This window comes from Malus sylvestris, chromosome 2 (genome assembly GCF_916048215.2).
Source record: "Malus sylvestris chromosome 2, drMalSylv7.2, whole genome shotgun sequence".
In the NCBI taxonomy this organism is placed as follows: Eukaryota; Viridiplantae; Streptophyta; class Magnoliopsida; order Rosales; family Rosaceae; genus Malus; species Malus sylvestris.
The window spans coordinates 19800232-19816731 of NC_062261.1; the positions used below are offsets into that span (position 1 = coordinate 19800232).

At 38.3% G+C, this 16500-nt stretch overlaps 1 protein-coding gene and 1 non-coding gene across 2 annotated transcripts; both read right to left on the reverse strand.

The window, feature by feature from the left end:
• Nucleotides 1-2978: 2978 nt before the first annotated feature.
• Nucleotides 2979-3096, reverse strand: LOC126614113 (U5 spliceosomal RNA). The gene has a single exon (XR_007620282.1). It is a non-coding gene; the product is annotated as a U5 spliceosomal RNA (small nuclear RNA).
• A 10871-nt stretch (nt 3097-13967) lies between these two features.
• On the reverse strand, nt 13968-16340 carry LOC126604132 (UDP-glucuronate 4-epimerase 3). The gene has a single exon (XM_050271252.1). It carries the CDS (start codon nt 15637-15639, stop codon nt 14341-14343), a length of 1299 nt encoding a protein of 432 aa, XP_050127209.1. The 5' UTR covers nt 15640-16340; the 3' UTR covers nt 13968-14340.
• Between the last annotated feature and the right edge of the window lie 160 nt (nt 16341-16500).

Here is a 16500-nt window from a genome sequence, read left to right on the forward strand (position 1 = left end):
TTATCCAAAAAGTACTAAAAACTATTTTCATGACCAATAAGTATTTGAATGTCCTTGATAACCATTTCGTTTTTTTATTTTATTTTTAGTTTTATAGATAGAGGGGACGTAAAGGAAATGAAGTATGAAAAAGAGTGAATGACATATGGTGGGAGAGTTGTAGACAAAACTACCACCAAAAGCTAAACAACATCGACATCTCTTCAGTGCACTCTTATCACTTGATTCTCGTCCAAGACCACCAGAAGCGGATATTAGAGTTGGTTATTGCAACTCACGACACTGTTTCTGAAAAAAGCTTAAAGTTAATAAATGCCTATTAATCCTCTCCTCGTCTTATAAATTGGAGCTCACGACTCTATGCATGTTATTTTATTAACTATAACAATATTGACATAAAGACACAAATGAAAGAATACTAAAGAGCGGGGATGTACTTTAAGCATACAATGGTATGGGTTGGCCAAGTGCTTGACGAAGTGTCTCACCGAAAAACTGCATTTTTTTTTTATTTTATATTTTGTTTGGCATTGTGCACACTATTATTGGATGCAATGAGGATAGAGTTCTGCATCCTCATCTACTTAATTGTGCCCCGGTGAACTAACGTTCTAGCTGGGCCCTGCTCTCCCACATCATTTGCCTCGTATCTCAAGCACAAAATTGAAAAGCAAAAACTAAAAACGAAACATAACCTTAAATTTCGAGCAGAACAACGTTAGAATTTGATTGTCCAACCTCCAAAAACAAATCAAACAATCCATGAATCTCTTCTAAACATATTATCCGGCAAAAGAATAGGTAGTGCTCGCATATTGAGTTTCATTTGTAATCGTGCAAGGAATGTTCCTAACATAAAACTTTAAATAACTGAAATTTGTAGGGCTTCTCTTGTGAGAGAAATCCCTTGAAAAAATTAACATATGCCACTGAGATCACGAAAATCCGTGACCTCACATTTTCTGGTCGACCAAATTCCACCATCGTTAAGAAACTACCAAATACAACTGCACCGGGGTTGCATTTCTCCGTATGGTGAGTAATTGAGGAATATTAAAAGCATATGTGTCTTTTCATTCTGTGAGAGAAGAGGAAACAAAATCTATGGTCAGCAACATGAAGCAATCGTCGTAATCAGTTTTGAATTTAAGCAAAATGTTTACGAGACTAACTAATGATGTGGTATGTCAAACGGCTTTTGAGAGGAAGTGCAATGGTGGAGAAGGCGGGAGGACGTTTAAGGAGCTTTTGTGGAAGTATGTAGAGTTACTGGGAATAATCAATATCGGGGACTATATATCCCGTGGCTTTCTTGGTTGAGCCATTTCAATGGTTTGGAGGCCAAGATAGACAAAGGTGACTAAGCAGTTTGATGACTTTATAGTTCAAAGACTGGATATCATGACAAATTGAAAGGATTTTGTCGAAGTTTTGCTTGCAATTCAGAAAGAAAACTTGACTCAAGTACAACTTTCAAAACATTACCAGTGGAGACACTAAACATATTAAAGTGTAATCTAATTGGAGACAACGGTAGCTAATTACATTAGGATCATCAAGCTTCAAGTAATCTTGATCGAGGAAAAAAGACAACTTAGTTTTAGACATAAGCGCACGATCAACCAAGTGCATGTAAACAAGCATAGGTTATGAGTAATGATCTTAGCGGTTTTTATCTCAACTTTTAGGTTTCGTTTCACTTTTAGTTTTTATCCTCATAGGGATTTTGAGTGTGATTCCAATAATGTCAAGTAGAAGGAAGAGAAAAGGAAAAAGGAAACTCGATCGTTTTGAGTTGTTTACATTTTGGCAGAGAGAGATATGGTTGAGGCGTCGTGTCCTATGCGGTGCAAATCTTAGGAGGATTTATCATTCAGGACGGGAGATTCTCTTGTGGAATAAGAGATAAAGTGAAGATTGCTCAAACTCAAGTGCAGTTAATGCGGGGATCCCGAAGAGATGCAGATGCAAGGCAACAAGATGAGGAAACAATTCGCATTTGGGTTGCAGAGATTAGAGATACTGCTTATGATTTGGAGGATATCACAGATTTCTACTTCCATATGCAGAAATAGTAAACCGGTGAAGAGTTGCTGGATTTCAATTGTGATTTTATCATCATATTAAGGTAATATATGAGCAGAAATTTTCTCCACAACGTACTTTAACCTGGTTCCCATATCCTTCTGTAGTCCCGATCATATTCTTTTTTTCCCTACATTCATAAAGTTTTTTAGTGCTTCAAATAAAGTTGTTGGTCAGGATCATGAATCAGTTTAAATTGGAGGCTCCATATACCTCATCTCATCTTAGTGCTTCTTCGATTCTTGCGGATGTCAAACCTGCATCGCTTGGTGTACAAGAAAAGGAGTATGCAGAGAATCTCTTTGAGTTACTCCAAGTTGCTCATCCGAATGGAATCAAAAGGAAATAGAATCTACTTTACGCGTCTCTACTGTTTGGATAGATAGCCTTTCAGATGAAGAATTTAGTGGAAGAATCACATCTACTCTCTTAGAAGCTTGCAGTGCAGATTATCATCACTTCTATATCATGGTAGTGCAAGAAACACACAGGACTCGTTTAAGCCTCCTTTGGTAGGTTCTTTTTTGTTTAACATTCATTACGGAGGGGATGAAGTTTTGTACATCGTAGACAACAAGATGATCTTGACTGAAGGTTTCAACAACGTTGTTACAGTCAACTACTTCGAGGAAACAAAATTACGGCCTCACAGAAGCAGGCACCTCTTTGAACATGGATCCGGAGAGGCATGAGCATTCGAGTTTTCCTTTCCCTTTTCGACCCATTCAATGGTTGTTTCAGGTTATTGCGATGTAGTTAGCTATTCCCTTATCTGTGTTCTTGAGGAATCTAAGTTACCAGAAATGTAGTTAATGTGTATTTGCAAAGTTGACAGAAATTAACTATATCGAAGCTTTCGCAAACAGAACCATAACGTCGTACTAAATTGTAGGGCTTCTTTTGTGGGAGAAATCCCTTGAAAAAATTGGCACATGCCACTTCATGCGGTACGCACACGGTATTCTTTAGTAAAAGACGAAAGAATAGTTCACTCCACTCACCGCCCGGCTACTAGGTTTGCAAATTTCAACGATCTCTTCTTTTGTAGGCGCATTCTCTTCTTTTGTATGTTCCGATGTGGGATTTGCTTTGCTAACTAATGACGTTTAAAGTTGAGATTTGAGGTAGTCGCATTTCTCCATTTAATCACATCACATGCTAAAGGGCATTAGGTTCAACAGCCATATCATTACTACTAGCCAAGTTGAAGGATGAAGAATCACATGACTTCGTGATTCTAACCGAAACCGTTCATATTATAAATTTCTATGTAACTATCATCTCTACAAAAAAAATTAATTAAAACTAAGGTCGTTTAGTCAATTAATTATAGCAAATAGATAGACGATTCGTAATTCATTCAACGAATCCATCTACCTGTTTTAATACAATTCAGTGATCAAACGATTTCATATTTAATTGATTTTTTTTGCAGAGATGATCTTCACAATGATTTATAATATGAACGGTTTTGATCATAAGTATAAAGTTCCGTGAATTAGCTACATAGTGAATTAGCTACGAGAAATCCCTTTAAAAAAAGGGTAAATCGTTAAAATGGTCTCTGAGATTTGCATAACTCATCACTTTGGTCCCTGAGATTTCAAATCGATAAAAGTGGTTGACTGGTCCGAGTGAAAACTTGAAAACTCACCGGAAACTGGGTAAACTTTAAACGTTCATAACTTCTTCAATACTCAACGAAATCAAGTGATTCAAAAATGAAAATCATACTTCTCAACGAGACGAAAAGTTCAAAAATGAAAATCATACTTCTCAACGAGACGAAGAGTTAGCCATAAAAAAAGGTACCATTATCTTTGTCTCATCGAGAAGTATGATTTTTGTTTTTGAATCACTTGATTTCGTTGAGTATTAAAGAAATTATGAACATTTAAAGTTTACCCAGTTTCTATTGAGTATTAAAGAAGTTATGAACGTTTAAAGTTTACCCAGTTTCTTTTCAAGTTTTCACTCCGACCAGTCAACTTTGAAACCATTTACGAAGCCTTGAAAATTGCCCAAACTTCCGACTAAGAGCTCAGGGACCAAAGTGATAAGTTATGTAAATCTCAAAGATCATTTTGACTATTTACCCTAAAAACACACAGTATTCTTTAGTAAAAGGCGAATGAATAATTCACTTTGTGCTCACCGTGCCGCTGCGTGCTTTGTCCGTACTGAATGGGTCTGCTTTTATACGCCTTTCTTCTGAGGATTCGTCCCAGTTCCTCGTCGATGTGGATTACTCATTCATTATCAGCAAGTCTGCCATTTGCTTTTGTTTTGTAGTAGCCTGGGTAAGTTCATTGAAATAATTTTTAACTAACAATCAATTAGAGCTTTTTTCAATTGGTTTGACTGTAATTTTTAAGCTCACGTGTTGGTTTGGTTGATTTTTAGTATCCTTTTATGCTGTATCTTTTTTTTTTTATTAACGGATTTTAAATTCTTAATCTAGCATACTCTTACTCATTATTTTACTTAGGGGTAGGCATAAAAAGCGTCAAACCGCAAAACCGCATCGAACCGTATGAAAAAAAACCAAAAAGAACTGTGTTGATCGGAAACGTCAACTTTGAGTCAAAAACCGAACCGAACCGTTTAAACTGATTCCGGTTCCGGTTTCAAATGAACAAGAACCGGCCAGAACCGAATCAAACTGTTTTATTAATAATAAATAAATAAATTATATATATATATATACACACAGGTCATGATATAATAGGTTGACAAATGAGTTTCACCAAGTTGCAAAGCATGGAATCCCATCCCAATTAGGTTTCACTCACTCACAATCAGACAGTCTCACTCACCTCACCCTCCTCACTCACGCAGCCTCACCCCTCTCATATCCCTATTCCCCTATTTCGCACATCCGAGATCCGACCCTCACCACGACCTCTCATCCAAAAATATCAACGATTCCTCAGGCAGCCCACAACCTCAGCTTTTGCAACAGCACTCTTCATCCTCCTTCCTCCATCCTTGGTATTTTCTCTATCTTTCTTATATTTGAAATTGAGATTAGGAATATGGATGGTTGAGTTCCACTGGATTTCCATTCTGTTTTACCTGCACTATATATGTATGATTAACACTGTCTATTGTCTAATTGAATCTTGTGACTCTTGTCCTGCATTTAGGGACATTTGTATATAGATGGTCTGTAGGGTTCAATAAGGGTGTTTTAAGTTCGTAGATTCTACAGAAATGTCATCGGCTTTAATCTGCCCCCTTTATTTAGGGCCATTTTGAGCTGGAATACTGTCAAAATGGTTTTCTTTGCTTAGTCTTTGGTGTGGGGTAGACTGTAGAGTCTTCACCTTTGAAATTTAAGGAAGTGGAGGTCTTCTTAGGTAAAGATTTTGTATATGAAAAAAACTTCTAGGAATTAGTTGTAGAGTCTTCACCTTCGAAATTTCAGAATTGCCTGGAATCTCTTCTTCTATGTGGTTCAGTTGGTTCAATTGGTTATGTGGTTCAGTTTCTGCGAAAGCTTCAGTTGTAGTAGAATTCAAAATTTTAGGAATAAAAACAATACTTTTCTTTAATTCTGTAACATCAAAAGAAATAAACAAGATAAATATATAACAATCATCCACCAGAGTCCCAGACTCACTTATCTATTTGAGGTTCACCTCCTTGAAAGGCATAAACAAAATGCCCCTCTGCTGCCTGTAACAAAAATGTGAAATGTAAGTCATATTGATGAAAGCATGAGGGTGATGAATAACACCCTATCTTAAACTAAAGTTTCAAGAAATAAGATGGAGCACCAGTAAAAGCTCAAGGAAAAACAACACTCTAATTGACAACACTATTGCCTGGGAAAAAATAAAGTGTTTAACTGTGCTGAAATTAGTACTTCATAGCATGTTTACCCCTTCTAACATGATTTGAAGGTTAATTAACAATTTGTTTTTTTTGGTTGCTCTGCAGTGGCACAACTGATGACAAAAATCAAGAATCGATCTTCACTGTGAGGAGACAATAAGATCTCATTAGTTCATCAATACCAAATCTATGACATGAATTGACCTCAAAGCTTCACTGTGAAACATTATGTGTTAAACCTGCAAGAGATGGATGCTCAACGGGGGTTGGAAGGTTATGGTAGGTTTATCCTTGTTTACTTTTTCCTATTTTATTTATTATGTTTCATTGTTTTGTTCAATGGTAGTGAATAGACTAGTAAGCTCTTTATGCACTTAATTCCATAATTGTGTTGTCTTGCAATGGATTTATGATGTCCTCTTTCGGGTCAATTTGTTTTTGTATGCAGCTGCGCTGAAGATCTTTTAGTGTATGTAAAAGCATTGGAAGACTATCTTCATCGAATTCCTCCTAATAGTTTCTCTAAGGTATAAAATGGTTTAATTGTAGATCTTCTCAGTATGGCCTCTTATCTCTTTTTGGAGTTTCATTTTAGATATATTTGTTACAAATGTTCGTTTATATTATTTTTCACTACAAATATTGTGTCGTGTTTTCTGCTACTATTATCAATAACCACGAGAAAGTAGAATGTAGCTTGTCCTTTAGGCAGTACAACATTTGCCTTGACTGCCTTTAAGTGATTGAGATCCATGCTAATTCAAGTCTTTCATGCTTCTGTTTGGTTGGAATTTTAACATGTTCTATGCTTTTGTTTAGTTTTATGATGTGGGCATGTTGTTCTCTCGTTCTAATCACTCAGTATATTCCTATAATTCAAAATATGTATGTTAGTGACATGGTTTTTGTTTTTTTTTTTTTGTCTATTTTAGGAATGACGAACCAATCAAAATCACATAGTTTTTGTTCTTCTTTTGCATCTGCTTCTTCATCATCACCTTCGTCATTACCGGGTCCAACACCATCACTACCAACTCAAACCCTATCCCAACCACCAACAACACCACAACCCCAACCACCAACTCCACCCCAGGCACAATCACCAACTCAACCAAGTGGTATTCCTCCATTGCCTCTTATTGGGAACAGTAGGCGTAGGGCAAAGGTATGGGACCATTTTGTTGAATATGATGACATAGAAAACATTGTGAAGCCAGATGGGACCAAAGAAACAATAATTAGAAGGAGAGCTAGGTGTAAGCATTGTTCTACTACCTTTGCTGCTAACCCTTCTGGAAATGGTACTTCAACCGTTACAAAACATATTGAGGGAGGAAGATGTAAGAGTTATCCGAGAATAAATTAGGATAAAAGGCAAAAGATTTTGTCTTTTGATGATGGTGTTGGTACTCTTATGGCTAGGGGGAATACAAAAGAAGATTGCATAAAGGCGTTGGTACAAACGGTTGTCTTAGATGAGTTGCAGTTTTCACATGTTGAAGGGAGAGGGTTTAAGTTTTTCTGTAGTGTTGTTTGCCCCCATTTTTATCCACCATCTCGTAGAACACTTGCGAGACACTTTGTCCTCATGTCTGATGAAATGAAAGAAAAATTGAAAACAGAGTTAGCCTCACATAGAGTTAGCTTCACAACCGACACATGGACAAGTCTTCAAAAGGTAAACTACATGGTGATAACGGCACATTTCATAGATAGTAATTGGAAGATACACAAAAGAATACTAAACTTTTGTGTCATAGCTAATCACAAGGGGAACTGCATTGGAAAACTTCTTGAGGTTTGTTTGCTAGATTGGGGTTTGGAGAATGTACTAACCATCACGGTCGATAATGCTTCTTCAAACAAGGTGGCAATAGATTATTTGAAGACAAAGATGTGTGTCATTGGCAAAATTCATGAATGATACTTGAGGGAAATCATATGCATGTCAGGTGTTGTGCTCATATTGTTAACTTGATAGTTCAAGATGGTTTGATGACGTTAGATAAATCCATCTTAGCTATTAGGAATGTGTTGGTGTATGTAACGTCCTCCACAAAGGGTGGAAACTTTTAGGAGTTGTGTTAAGAAGGAGAAAATTGAATGCAAGGGTCTTGTTTTTTTAGATGTGCCAACTAGGTGGAATTCCACCTATTTGATGTTAACGAATGCATTGAAAGTTGAAAAAGCTTTTGTGAGAATGGGAGATGATGAGATTGCATACTTGTCATGGTTTGGTGAAGATGTGCCGGGAGAAGAAGAACGAGTGGGTGGACCTTCCAATGGTAAAAAGAGGTATGTGCCACCAAATATGGAAGATTGGAGCAATGCCGCTATCTTTGTCAATTTTTTGAAAGTGTTCTATCAAATGACATTGAAGATGAGTGTTACTTTACATCTGGCTTGTCATAGTACTTTTTTTTATTTGCTTGCAATTGACGAAGAAATAGTTGATTTGTTCGTTGAAGAAGATATGTTATTAACTCAAACCTACACAAGTTTGATATTGCATGAAATGGCACTAAGCATGAAGGCGAAATTTGATAAGTATTGGGGTGATCTTATTAAAGTGAATCATTTTCTGTTTGTGGGACTTGTGCTTGATCCAAGATATAAACTGGGCTATGTGCCACATATTTTGAAGCGTCGTGGTTGTAGTATTGATGAAGCCATGGCTAAGAAGGATGAGATAAAAAGCTTAGTCTTCAAACTATATGATGAGTATGTTCCTTCTTCTAACCAACCAAGTGGTTCTAGTGCTAATAGTTGTTCTAATACTACTAGTACTACAACTACTATTGGTGGGGCTGATCCAAAAAAACATGGAAGGGGGAAAAACGAGCAGAAATGGATGAAAGTTGGATAAAAGAAGTTGAAGCAAGTAATGCTGTGCTCTCGGACCATGAATTTGATAGGTACTTGTTAGATCGTAATGAAAAAGTGGAAGTGGGTCAAGATTTTGATATTTTAAATTGGTGGAAATTGAATGGTGTTAAATACCCAGTGTTGGCACTAATTGCAAAGGAAGTTCTTGCAATTCCGGTCTCAACGGTAGCTTCAGAATCTGCCTTTAGCACAGGAGGAAGGATTGTGAACTCATATCGTTCTTTGTTGACTCCTCTAATGGTAGAGATGTTAATTTGTACTCAAAACTGGTTGATGTCCGATAACATCTCAATTTTAGACGATGAGACAATCTTGGCAGATATAGAGTTTTATGAAGCACTTGAAACAGGTATGAATATTTATTTTTCATTAATTTTTTTTTTCTCTTGTTTTGTTGCATGCTTGCTTTCTTATTTTCTAATGAGTTCTTGATTTTTATATGTTCAAGAAAAAAGGAATGGTGGCACATCTAGCATTGGGGATTCATAAACTATTTAGTCCTAACTTATCACCTTTTACTAGTGATGGTATGTAACTTTAATTTTTTAGCACCTTCCTTGTTAATTTGAGTTGTAAGATATATAATTTTGAATTCAACAATAAGATATATGGGATAACTGGTACATGAGTTTTGAGGAGGTTTGGTCGTTGTGTTCATTGAATTCATGTTCTTGTTCTTTGAGGAGGCTGATGTCACTATAGGTTGGACCAACCCCACTTTTTTCTTTTCTTTTCTTTTTGTGTTTTGGTTGATTAAACTGAGTATGGTTAGGGTGAGGGTTTGGTTGCAGAGAAAGCAGACTTGAAGAGAGAGAGAGAGAGGAGATCATATGGGATAGTCAAATTATTTGAGATCATGTTTTGTATAGCTAGTGTAATGAATACAAATTATATGGTGCTCAAAACTTTGTCGACCATGCTTCCTTTTTGAAATAAGTTGTTTGGTTATGCTTGCTCTTTGAAATAAGTTGTTTGATTTGATTAATATGTTGTTTGATTTGATTATATGTTATTTGATTGTGTACAGAGCTGCTGTTTGAAAAAGAATCAGCGACTGCCAATTAGCAAGGACATTTGGATTTTTGTTTTTGCTTCTTCTTGCTGCCAATATCAAGAGACCAATGCATATTTCCTTTAATGCAATTTCAATATTTCTTTTTGCTTACTGATGTTGTTGCTGCCAATTTCATGATACTAATGTAATGCTACTTGAGTTCTTCATTTTTTTGTTTGTTGACTAACTGACCAATGCATATTTCTATTAGTTGTCTCTTTTTATTGACTTGGTGCCACTACCAAAGACATTTGCATTAGAAAAGATGTGTTGTATGCAACTTTATATAATCAGTTTTAGACACTGTTCTAAAAATCCCCGTCTAGCGCCGCCTAGGCGCTAGGCCCCAGCCCACCGCCCCGATTAATGCCTAGGCCCCAGCCCACCGCCTAGACCACCTAGGCACCCGCCTAGCCTGCCCAGGCACCCGCCTAACCCGCCTAGCCCGCCTAGGTTGCAACTCACTTAGACAGAAAATACATAACTTTCATTTTGCATTTTGTTTTTTTCTAATAAATTGTAAGAGACTTGTTGCATACTTGAATGAACAAACATTATATTCTTATTTCACATGTTTTCATTATGTTCCAATACTTCATAATATATATGCATTCTGTTTTGTAGTTTATGATGAAATTATATGTATTTCAAGTAGAAGCAGACACTTATTTACCTGAAATATGATAGATTTACTTAAATCCGCATAGTCCGCCTAGGCCCCGCCTAGCCGCCTAGGCGCTAGGCCCCAGCCCGCTGCCCGACTAGCGCCTAGCGATTTTTAGAACCTTGGTTTTAGAAGATGTATTTGAATGCATGATGATGTGGTGTTCAAATAATTTAGTATTCAGAACCGAAAACCGGCAAGAACCGAATCGGAACCGGTGTAAACCGAACCGTACGGTTCTAGTAATAAATTTAAACAGAACCGCACCGAATCAAATCGTTGATATTTTCCGATTCCGGTTCCATTTTAGAGGTGGAACCGCACCGAACCGCACCGTGCCCACCCTAATTTTACTCACTCACTACTACACTAACACTCTAGAATAATGTATATTAAAGAAAGAAATAGAGGACAAGTTCCAAGTACCGTATAGGTTTGAAAGTAGAAGATATAGTATTTATGAAAGAAAGTATTTCCTTTTAATATTACCATTTTCTTGGGAGATTAGAGATCACTTTCTCTGCCTAACTATTTCGTCATCTACTTTCAATTAGGACAATATTTTGGAGTTATCATCCATTTCTTTTAGTATGCCTTGAAACTAGGGAGTTATCATATCCAAGCAGTCATCTCTAACAAATGCTTACTTGAATTCTCATATTTTATTTTGGAATAATATTATTCATCACTAAAAGTGTCTCTATTTACCGTCTCTAATATTATTCAATTCTATCTATACAAGAGTAGCCCTCACTGTCTTAATAGGCTTTTGGTTTATTGGGCTAGGAATGAATGACATATGTCTGAGTTGAGTGAGCAGAAGCGAGTCACTAACTCGCAATCTTGAACCACAAGTGGACGTGCCAATAACAATTTTCCAAAACAATATTGCTTTTACTATATTGAGACGGCTAATTTGTTCTCTTGTGATTTCCTTGGTGAGAAAAATCAAAGTTCAGTTTGATATGATCATCGTCAACAAACAAACAATGATATCATTTATCTCCCGACCTCTTTTTTTTTTAGGAAACAGAGAGATATTCTGTTTGGTTGATGAGAAAATCGACTGTACAGTTCAATCTGGTTTTGATGATTCGTACCACGGGAAAAAGGATACGAAATTACTTGGCTTCTCTTGGTTTTGAATAAATAGAAAAACAGACTAATGCCATGCCAGGAATTAGGTTAGCGGCAATCGTCTAAGTATTGTATTAGGTGTGGCCTCGTAAAGGGTCTCTTAACCAAAGTTCTAAAAAACGCTAGGCGTTAGTCGGGTGGTGAGTTGAAGCCTAGCACCTAAGCAACTAGGCATGGGCCTAAGTGAGAATTGCGACTTAAACAAGTGCCTAGATGAGTCTAGACGGTTTAGTCAGGCACCTAGGTGGGCTAAGAGGACACCTAAATAGGTCTAGGCGCCATTTTTTAGTTTTCAAACGCTTAGGGTGCGTTTGGTACGTGGGACGGGACGAGGCGTTCCGTCCCGCGTTTGGTGCGCCAAAAATGGGTGGAACGGGCTGTTCCACGGGACAGATTTTGAGTGTTTTTGCGTTCCACCTCCCCCCTGGAACGGGTTTGTTCCACGTTTGTGGAACGCAATGTTTTACCATTTTAAGACAAATATACCCCATGTCTTTTTCAAAAATTACACCTTCGTTCCGTCCCGTCCCGTCCCATTCCGTTCCGTTCCGTCTGCGTACCAAACGCACCCTATCGTGGCAATGACCAGCCGCCTGGCACCTAGGCAGGATTCAATCAATTATTCAATACCGTCTACGGACGCATGTATGACAAGTTAAATCAGGCACACACACCAAACACAATTTCTCAGAAGTGTCCAAATGGAAAGCCAATATTGAGGCACATCAAATAATTGAATTGTTAGAGAGGACGGCCCCTCTCCAAAGAACACATAATGACAGGCAATAAACGTCTAAGATGCAAAACAAACTAACACCACGATTAAAACATACGTCGAATCGGCATAGAAGAAAACTCCTTACACTTTGAAGCTTTCCCAGCATGTTCCGGACTACTTGTCAAATGATGCCGGTACAAGACCGAAGACAACTGTATGCTTGACGCTTTCCCACCTTTTCCGTTCTGCATGCTCCGCCAAAGCTTGATGATTTTTTTTTTTTTTACCTAAAGTATGTTATGCTGCCGTACTGTCAATCTGGACTATTAATTACAGTTTCTTGTTGAATGTGTGCTCTGATTAACAGTGTAGATAACATAGCGTGCCAGATATCTGAGAAAAGAATATTACCTTTCTCGAACTTCTTGCAAAATAATCTTAACGATTCAATGTTCCTGCAACTTATTAGCCAGGACACAAACTAATAGTTTATAATAGAATGCATTCTTGCCCAAGCATTTAAAGAAAGTTTAACAACGAGCCAAGCGTATTCTTGCCTTCGTGTAGAACTTAATTTGGCAGGGCATGAGAATGATTACAGGAAATAAATGAATTGTCATGAAAAGCAAATCATCTAGTTTCTGCCAGAGCACTGCTGTTATACATTCTACTTATGCAAATGCTATCAATCTTTACTTACGCTACTTGCATACCGGAAAAGTCCAACCTTGCATTTGGACTATGAAATCATCTTTGTCATAATTCACCTACTAAACAAAGACAATCCACAGTGTTCAAAAACCATATCATGCACAACGAAATGTGTCATAAAAGATGAAAGAGTTACTTGAGATAGTTTTAAGTTTTAACATACGTATAACGACAAACAGGTCTTTCAAAATCGGACAGGTAAAGTCTGTAACAAAAGAAATTGACAACAAAAGGAAGATATATGAATAAATGTCTACAAGTTTTTCAGTTTCCGCTTTATTAAGTACTTCTATATTCATCGTCTTTCAACAAAAGAAGAAAACCAAACAGTTAATAAGGACCCTAAATGGGGAGAGAACAAAATGCTAGAGAGATTCATATAAAAATATCTCTTCGGTTAACTATGTCATTTAGGGGGAAACAGTAAACTACTCTAAGGTAGAAACTACAAAGAAACATAACACTTAAGTTTATTTCTCCTGTAATATACCAAATTCCTATTATGATTTTTCATTCATTCCTTGAAGATTCAAACGTGGAATGTAAAGCCCGGCAGAACATATAACTTGAGCACCTCAGATGTCATGTGTATTAATGACAATATAAACCAGAAAGTAAAAGAAAACTGAAGAGCGAACCTGATATGCAAGAATGATCAGTCATTGACTCTAAGCAACAAAACGGCATGCAGGGTTAGTCTTGCCGTTGAGCTGCGTGACATACTTAAGCTGGTTCTAAAAGGTCAGAGGGCAGAGAGCTGCAAAATTAACCATAAAACCGCAGCAGAAGAATTTGATGGACATCAATTCTACACAATGCATTTTATGAAATACTAATAAGTTATTACACAAAAACAAAGTGTGATTCACTTCATGTAGTAGTAAGGAACCAAACTATCCTGTGGTATTTTATTGATTGCATGGCAATAATACACGTTCACCAATTAGCATATGCTCTATCAGCCATGAATTCTACAACGCTGTAGCTCCAACAATTACATTCCAAGAAAAAAATAAAGAGATGGTCCTCGTTTTCGCTCAATACAGCATGGAGTGCTTAGAAAACAATGTCCCCCAGCCACAAAACTTCTTCACCGTAGTTCACAAGGTTTCCTCCTCATATGGCATTACATCATTATGATATATGGAAAAACGATACAGGGGCAATGACAGAAATGTTAAAAACAATCATATGAATTATAATGAACAAGAATTCAAAGGGGTCGACCACACAATCAAAAGAATTTTATCATCCAGAAGCCTTCTTCCCACCAGAGTAGTAACTGAGGTACCACCGAACAAATTTCTTCAGCCCTGTCTGCAGATCTGTTGTGGGCTTATACCCAAGTTCCCTCTGAGCGGAACTGATGTTTGCGTGCGTAAACTGAACATCCCCATTACGCGGCAACTTCATTATATTTCTCTTAGCCTTTACCTTCAAAAGCCTCTCCAAAATGGTCACAAGATCCGTAACTGGCACAGGCGATGTGTTCCCCAAATTGAAAACCCGCAATTGGGCAGGCCCCTTCTTCTTTCCCCCACTCCCAGTACTCTTCTCAGCAGTATCCAATGACGCCAAGCATCCCTTCACAATATCATCAATGTAGGTAAAATCCCTCGCAACGGTGCCATGATTAGCCGCCTCAAAGATTGGAATGGTTTTCCCCTTCAATATATCCCTCGTGAAAAAGAAGTATGCCATATCAGGCCTTCCCCAGGGGCCATAAACAGTAAAGAACCGTAACCCGGTAAGGGAAAGGCCATAGATATGGTTGTAAGTGTGCGCAATTTCCTCACCGGCTTTCTTGGTAGCGGCATAGAGACTAGCCGGCTGGTCAGTCCGGTCTCTTTCCGAAAAGGGTACCTTAGTATTCAAACCATAAACAGAACTAGAACTTGCCCAAACAATTGCAGGTTGTGGATTTGCATTTTTACAAACTTCAAGAAGATTAACAAGACCAGCTATATTACTATGAACATATGAGCCTGGGTTTTCCATGGCATACCTCACACCGGCTTGGGCGGCCAAATGCATCACATGGGTGAACGCCACCACCTCGAAGAGCTTGCTCAGCAAAGTGACGTCGTTTATGTCGCCTTCCACAATGAACACCCCACTCCGCTCCAAAAGCGCTTGCCGAGCCCTCTTCAACGAAGGGTCGTAGTAGTCATTGAAGCAATCCAGACCAAGGACCCCGTCTCCGCGGCGTTTGAGCGCCGCCGACACGTGAGTCCCGACAAAGCCCGCCGCGCCGGTGACGAGGACCGAGATTCCGTGGCGGGAACGGACTCTGGCGGATGACCTGACCTTTTTTTCCCAGGCGGGTCCGCCCCAGTTGTAGGTTCTGAGAGAGCGGCGGGAGGGATCGGATGGCAGAGAATTGGAGGACGGCGAGCGGAAGAAGAAGATCAAGATCATGCCGAGGAAGACGAAGGACCAGAACGTGAGTTTGGCGAGCGAGCCGTGCCAGCGGAGGCGGTGAATATACGGCGACTTGTCCATCTTGAACTTTCCGGGCGTCGACGGACTGTTGTCGAGATGGGTCATCTTCAATGGCGAATGCGTGCAAAACCCAGGTCTCGGATTACTGAATTTCGGCCGGGAAGCTTGGGATTCGGGTCCGCTTCAGGGTTTGACGAACTGGGGTCGTCGAGATTTCTTCTGAATATGGCGGCGGCGGCGGTTGCAGATAAGAAAAAGTAAGCTCCTTTCAGCTCCTTTCCATGTTGTGATTTGGTAAAGGGGGAATTTCTGGTTTCTTGGAGAGATAGGTTGGTGGCGGTGGCAGCAGTTTCTCTTCTTTTATGCAGAAAGAGTAAAAAACAAAGTTCAAAGATTTTGATTTGGGTTAATGATTTGTGTTTAATCCCCGTTTAGAGAGAGAAAGAGAGGAGAGAGAGAGAGATGGAGAACAGAGGACAAAGAACTGCAATATTTAATGGAGATCAAACAAGACAAAACAAGTGTTTAAATTTAATTAAAATCGGTTAATCTGATGGTGGTTTTCTGCAAAGATAGCTTGTTTTGGTTTTATTTTTCAGTTGATAGATTTGGGGCTCATTTTTGCAAACAATTCAGAGATGATTGTTCTGAATCAAAAGAAAGAAATTTCAAATATTATGGTTTTTTTGTTTGTTTTTAGGCTGTCAAAATTCAAAGATTAGTTTAATGGAGGAAGGAGAAAGGTGGTTTACCCAAATTTGAAGGTGGAAGTTTAACATTTGATTGGATAGGAACACCTCTAAATTTTTGCCCCCATTTATTTTGGGGGGCGGCATTTTTGTGTGGGAGTTGTCTCTATATTTGGGTTGATGGTGTGGATGACATTTTTTTCTCTTTTTGCTCGCTTGGGATTTTGACTCAATGAGGCTAATTATAAACAGGTTTTTAGGGTCCGGTTGTTGTGCT

Coding starts and splice junctions, on each gene's coding strand:
- LOC126604132 (XM_050271252.1), bottom strand. CDS start 15,639: ATGACCCATCTCGACAACAGTCCGTCGACGCCCGGAAAGTTCAAGATG.